At 59.5% G+C, this 6,652-nt stretch overlaps 1 protein-coding gene across 1 annotated transcript; it reads right to left on the bottom strand.

Moving 5' to 3' along the window:
• Nucleotides 1–411: 411 nt before the first annotated feature.
• Nucleotides 412–6,395, bottom strand: LOC121057519 (ectonucleoside triphosphate diphosphohydrolase 8-like). The gene is made up of 9 exons (XM_040531846.1): nucleotides 6,151–6,395; nucleotides 5,396–5,513; nucleotides 4,585–4,735; nucleotides 4,177–4,336; nucleotides 3,629–3,859; nucleotides 2,342–2,605; nucleotides 1,868–1,978; nucleotides 1,487–1,624; nucleotides 412–1,295 (listed from the first exon to the last, which is right to left on the bottom strand). Exons 1-9 carry the CDS (start codon nucleotides 6,283–6,285, stop codon nucleotides 1,086–1,088), a joined length of 1,518 nt encoding a protein of 505 aa, XP_040387780.1. The 5' UTR covers nucleotides 6,286–6,395; the 3' UTR covers nucleotides 412–1,085.
• Nucleotides 6,396–6,652: the final 257 nt, after the last annotated feature.

Below are 6,652 nucleotides of genomic sequence, written 5' to 3'. Positions count from 1 at the left end.
GAAAATAATACCAGCAGGTGGGGAGAGGTGATCCTTCCCCTCTTCCAGCACTGCTGAGGCCACCCCCTGGGGGCTGGGTCCCGCTCGGGACTCCCCAGAACAAGAGACCTGGAGCAAGTCCCCCGAAGGGCCACAAGGAGAGGCAAAGGCCTGGAGCCCCTCTGCTGTGAGGAGAGGCCGAGAGAGCTGGGACTGCTCAGCCTGGGGAAGGGGAGGCTCCGGGGGGATCTCATCAGTGCCTAGAAATGCTTGGAGGGAGGCCGCTCTCGTCAGTGGTGCCCAGTGCCAGGACAAGAGGCAAAGGGCACAAACTGGAGCACAGGAGGCTCCCTACGAGCACCAGGCAGCCCTTCTGTGCCGTGTGGATGGTGGGGCACTGGCACAGGCTGCCCAGAGAGGTTGTGGAGTCTCCAAAGCTGCATGGACATGGTGCTGGGAAAGGAGGAGGCCTGCTGGAGCAGGGCTTGGATCAGAGGGACCCAGAGGTGCCTCCAGCCTCAGCCATGTTGTGATTCTGTGACTCCCCACCTCCCACAGCTTCCCAGTCCTGGGCAGAGCCCAGGCCAACTTTCCCCCATGGCCCCAACATCCCTCTAGGTGGCACCTCTGTCCCACCTGGGATATCTGCTGTAGGTGGCGACCAGCCCTGCGATGATCCTGTTACTGCCAGACACCCCTTCTCTCTTCCTGGCCGCTCTGGTCATAGCTGCCTCCCATCACTGCTGTTGCCAAGCCCCCAGCGCTGAGCCCTGCCCCACACAGCCATGCCCTTTCTCCTAGAGGCTTCTTCAACCAGCAGCAAGGGGAAAGAGAAACCACACAGCACACAGTTACAGGGTGGGTTTTTTTTGTTTGTTTGTTTTGTCTTGTGTTTTTGTTGGTTTTTTTTGGTTGGTTGGTTGGTTGGTTCTGTGTTTTTTTTTTTTAAGGCCTGTGCTGCTTCCAGCTCAGCAGGCCATGACACAGGTGCCCCACATTGCAAGTTCACAGCTCCGGGACATGGGGCCCATTCCCCCACTGGCAGCTCCTTGCACAAGCTTGGCAGCAGGACCAGGTGGCTGCAGCAGCCTCTGCAGCCAGCACTGCTAGAGGCTCTCATAACCGGAGTAGTTCTTCTGGTAGCACATAGCCACGAGCAGGCAGAAGGTGAGAACCAGCATGACGGCCAGCAAGATCGTGGCTGCTATCCAGTTGCTTCTTGGGAGCCCTATGACACTCTGGGGGGTCTCCGGGGGAATCATGTTGGTGAGATTGAGCATATAGCCCAGAGTCCAGCCCACATCTACATTTGAGACCTGTGCAGACACAGAAGGAAGAGGGATGTGAAGGGTTGCAAAGTATCAGGCAAGCCTGGATGTGGGTGGTGGGCTGTGCCAACCTATCATCCCCTGTTCCTGCACCCTGGTGGGGCAGAGCAGGGTGGGCACAAGTGTGCAAGCTTAGCGAAGCAGCTGCAAGGCAAGGTGGCAGCCGGGCGCTTTCCTACCTGGTGGCGGAAGTGGATGTTGTGCCATGTCTTGTGGTTGAATTTGTAGCCTTGCAGCAGGAGGGTGAGGGTGTAGGAGCTGGCTGCGCAGGAGTCACGGAGGTGGGTCCTGTTCGCAGTGGGGAACTCCTTCTGCAGCTGTAGATGTGGAAGAGCAAAGGGAGGCAGCCAGTGGGGAAGTGCAATCAGGAGCAGCAGCTGTGAGGCTGCAGGCTGCTCTCCCACCTCTCTCCCTGCCCAGAGATCTTTGTGCTCTTTCCAGCTCCCTCCAGCTGCCCTTCTGCGCAGCACGGGACAGGCTGTGGCAGGCCCTCAAGCTGCCCAGCGTCCAGGCTGGGTGAAATATGGGCAGGGGCCAGCAGCAGCTAGGTGGGATCTTACCTTCTTCCAATTCCTGGTGCAGAATTTCCAGAGAGTGTCATTGACTGAGCTCAGGGACTGCTCTCCAGTCAGGTTCAGAAAGTGAAGGCTGTAATAAAACCCTGAAAAGGCCTGTGGGTGTTTATGACCAAAATCAGCAGGTTAGTGAAGGGCCCAGGTTTTCCTGCCAACCTCCACCCTCACTCTGGGTGCTCTGCGGGTGTCCACGGGGCAGACCACGTAGGGTGCTGCCCGCTGACCAGCTTGAAGAGAGCCCTAGAGACTCTGGAAATACAGAATATGGTAGTCTGTTTGGCACACCAGTGAGCACCCTGCATGTCTCCATGCATCAGGAACACCCCAGCTTTCAAGGCATCCATTGTCACTGGCACTATTCACTTTCCTCCCACAACAGGTTTCCCAGAGCCTTGGCCAGCCTCTGGTGCCCCAAAACCCCACACCCACACCACCACCGTGGGGTCGGATGCTCCTTACAAAGAACTGTCCCCGCACGGGCGGCTGATAAACCCCGTTGAACCCGCACGTCCTGTTGGTCCCACAGGTGAAGTTGAAGAGTTTCTGCATGGCAGCGCTGCACGCTGCCGGGTCCCCTGTCCCCGTTACCGTGAGGACCTGTGCAGGGCTGGGTGTGCTCGGTGCGGGGACACAGGGGCTGTTGTAGAGCTCTGCCATGGTGACGTTCTCCTGGTATCCCCTGGGGTAGCAGGGGTGCGATATGTGCTGGGAAGACAGGTTGCCCTGGAGAGAGAGGGAGGCATTAGCATCACTCTGGCACTGAGGATGAGGATGGAGAGAAGCAGCCCACAGACAGTGCCTGTTCCCACACCCAGATGCAGGCACCCTGCCATCACGCAGGCCCCACTGCCCATGGGGTCTCATCGATACCAGGCCACGACCATGCTATGAGGCGCAGGCACAGTGCTGTAGGCACAGCCAGGGCATGCCATGTCGCAGTCAGGGATCAGCTACAGCAACAGCTGCATGCCCAGGGCCTTGGGGTTTTGTGCCCTGTGCTGAGTGTGCACCCATTTTGTCCCCATTCTTCCTTTCTAGTGTCACCAGACTCAGAGGCAGAGCCAAAGCTGAGAAACCACTTAATCAGAAATGAAATGGATACCGATTTCTGTCCGCTAATATGCTCTGGATGTTGCCTTTTGCCCATTCTTGTTCCAAGCATCATGAGCTGGCATTGAGACCTTGCCCCTCAGCCACGCTACAGACACGAGTGCTACCCTGAGCAGCAACGACACCTCCCTCCACTCTCCCAGCACCTGCCTCTGAAGACCAGCCTATTCAGACTCCTTCTCATAAACCCAAGTTATTCCCTACCAGACGTATGCTAAAAAATCCCACTGTGTCTTCCCCAACCTCCTGGCACCCAGTGTGTTCCCTCCCCCAGGACTCAGGTCCTTCTAGCAGCTGTGACTGAGGCTGGGCTGGCACAGCCCCTCCATCAGGACAGGGAAGGAGAGTGGGTGGGCAAGATGGCCCTGGGACAGGACCCCGGGCACCAGCTGCCTTGGCAATGCCTGTGGTCAGGCGCCAGGCATCTGACTCCACCTGTTTCATTCCTGCCCTGATGTTGGGACACACCTGAGGTGGCTCCTGAAAAGGTGGCCCCATTGCATCCGCTATCCTGACTGCTGCTTGCACAAAGGCACTGAGCCCCCTGGTCACAACACCCAGCACGTGCTGCCTGCCCAGCTCAGTGAGATCAGGGCTTTGGCTGCAGGAGATGAGCACAAGGCTGGAGGCAATTACCTGGTGTAAAGATGCCATCAGCCTCTTCAGGGCTTGCCTTTGTCCATAGCAGAGGTAGCTGTGGGTGTAAATGGAGTAGTTGGTCCCGTACAGTCTGAGGAGAGCTCTTGTGTTGCTGTCATCTATGGTGGTCCCAGGAAGAAATGTGATCTGGGTGGAAGCCCCACCAAGGTCCAGAGCTCCAACGGCATCCTCCACTGGTGGGTGGGTCCACTTGCCTGTGAAGGAACACTGCCCCGAACCGAGACTCACTTACAGGGCACACAGACCCAGTGCAGGGCGAGCACGGGAGTATTGGCTTCCCAGCTCAAACTACAGCATGGCAGGGAGAGGGGACCCACAGTTCACTGGCCTCACAACCTCTAGGGCTCCTCCAGACACTGTGGGGGCTGATGCAGCTCCAGATTTCCCTGTTTCACCTTCAAACAACGACTGACCCCAGGGGATCCTGACCCTGATGCCCAGAAATACTGAGGACGCTCCATCAAAGCAGGATCTCCCAACACAGTGAGACCTTCCCTCCCGTCTGTCCTCTCACCATCCCATACTTTGATGAGTGTCTCCAGCAGGTAGTTGACGGTGATCCAGCCAAAGGTGCCCTCGTCATTCCCTGTGAGGATCTGAGCTCCACGGAAGTCCACAGGGTACTCTCGAATGGCCTTGGTGACCTCAGCGAAGACCTGATCAGCTTTTGTGCTGTTTTGCTCCCTGCCAAGGGAAGGAGAGCATGGTACGGGCAGAAAATGTGTAACGAGAGGGTCACTGGTTCCCCACCACAAATGGGTCCACCAGAGATGCTAGCCAGGAGGGCAAAGTGTCCCTTCAACCTTGCAACATAACCTCTGAGCCCTTCCCATCACCAGCAGCCCTGTCCCATTGCTGCTTTCACTGGAGAGCAGGCTCTGAGGGTTTGGGGCAGGGCTGTGGAGGTGCACAGCTCCAGGCAGCGCCAGTACCTCAGCAGCCGCATGCCCGCTGTGGCCCCCAGGTAGGCGGGGGTGTCCCGCTGCTGCTCTGCAGGGATGAGCGTCATGGCCTTGTCCAGGCAGGGCTTCAGGCTGGCTCCAGCCCCAGCGGGGTCATCTGCGTAGCTGGAGATGCCAGATCCTGCAAGAGAGCACCCCCTGATGGAGCCAGCCCAGGAGGGATGAGATAGCAGAGGACATGTCCACCCATCCTACCGCCCAGGGAGCTCTCTCAGCCTCCCTGGCAATACTCAGAAGTCTCAGTCACTGCCCAAAACTCTGTGTTTTGGGCATACCTAAAAGACAGGTACTGACCCAAAGAGCAGGTAGGAAACGCAAGCAAAAACTCAACGGAGACACATTAACATTTATCTGAAGAGCTCTTAGGAGGCCTCGTGGGAACATGAAGACACACTTAAAGTCATGAAAGAAACTGTAAAGAGATGTTATGGGAAGAGCTAAAGAATTGGTTGCACTGGAGAAGACTCAAGCTCTGCACTTCCAACACCCAAGGCCGCAAGATGAAGCACAACACCCGGCTGTAAGACAAGACTGGTTCCACGAGCTGTGCTAACTGGGGGCCCAATTTCTTCCCCACCTCTAGGCAGCCTCTGGGCACCTCACCCTGATACTCTAGGGCTCCCTAAACCACAGCCTCTCCCCCACAACAGTTTAGTTTGGTTCTTCTGGGCCATCTCTTTTTGGCACAGCACAGGCTGTAAGACTCAGGTCGCCCACCATGCTGCAGGAGTTAGGGACAACAACCTGGGGCAGATGGGCAGACCTGTCCTGGCACACTCACCATTCACGGTGCACGTTTCCACCTGGCTGACAATGCCTGTGCCATTCTCCTTGTTTGCAGGCCACTGGTAGATGTAGAGAGCCGTGTGCGTGGAGCCAGCGTCAAACACCATTCCGTACTGGGGAGGCAGAGGGGACACGAGGTGACAGCATTCTTGGGGCTGCACCAACTGCCATGGGAAGTCTCGCTTCCTACATGTACCCGCCAGCAGCACCAGACTGCACCCTCAGCCTCCCTTCCCCGGTCCCGCTTCTCTTCTAAGGCCCTGACGTGGCCAGCCAAGGCAGCCACCGCAGAGGGAAGACAGGCAGGACGGCTGCAGGATGCGCGGAGCAGGGAGGCATCCCGACACGTGCTACAGAGCTCAGCCAGAGCTGCTGTCAGACCTGCAGCCGTGGCAGATCTCACAAAAATCTGTGATTTTTAACAAGTCTGCAAAAGCCCGTATGAGACGACAGCAGAAAGCAATAGGAGAGAGAGAAGGAAAGCACCGCGCGGTCCAGAGGTCTGACACCAGGGAAGAGCAAGCGCCTGGGTGAGGACGGCGCACTGCGGGAGGAAGGCTGCCCTTCGCCTTCCCCTCCTCGCCCAGGAGATGGGACCACGGTGTGGGGCCCGGCCTGCCAGGCCCTGCCTCTGCTAAGCCCGGAAAAGCTGGGCCGGTCCTGGGCAGCCTCGCAAGCGGCAGTGCCGGGGCAGGAGCCGGGCCGAGCAGTGGAAGGGGCTGGCGGCCGTTCCTGGCCCCGGGCACCTACTTTAGTCCTCGCGGGAAGGGCAGCGTCCCCGTCCGGGCCCAGCACCAGGAGGAAGACGGCCGCCACCAGCACCGCCAGCACAACCAGCGCAGCTGCCGAGCCCCAGCCCGCCGCCCCGGCCCGGCACGGCCTCATCGTGCCACCGACGGGCTCCGCGAGGCCGCCCCGGCCCGCCCCGGGGGTCCGGAGCCGCGCGGGGCCTCGGGCGGGGCCCGCGGGCAAAGCGAAAGCGCAGGGCTCGGACGGCCGGGACCCGCCCCGGGCGGCCTGCGGGGGGTGCGCGGCGCGGAGCGGGGCGCTGCGGGGCCGGGAACGGGGCCTCCGGCCGTGGGGACAGGCAGGAGCCTCACCACGGGGACAGAGGGGACTCTGGTCACGGGGACCGCTTGTGATCTGTGGGGACGGGTGCCGGCCCCGGGGACAGCTGTGTTCCTGGCTGCCGGGATGGGTCCCTCACCACGGGGATGGGTCTGCCTGGCTGCGGAGGCAGACGGGTCCCTGA

Source organism: Cygnus olor, chromosome 19, assembly GCF_009769625.2.
Source record: "Cygnus olor isolate bCygOlo1 chromosome 19, bCygOlo1.pri.v2, whole genome shotgun sequence".
Taxonomy (NCBI): Eukaryota; Metazoa; Chordata; class Aves; order Anseriformes; family Anatidae; genus Cygnus; species Cygnus olor.
Note: the sequence above shows the minus strand (reverse complement) of the source record. Positions and strands in the feature narration are given on the sequence as shown.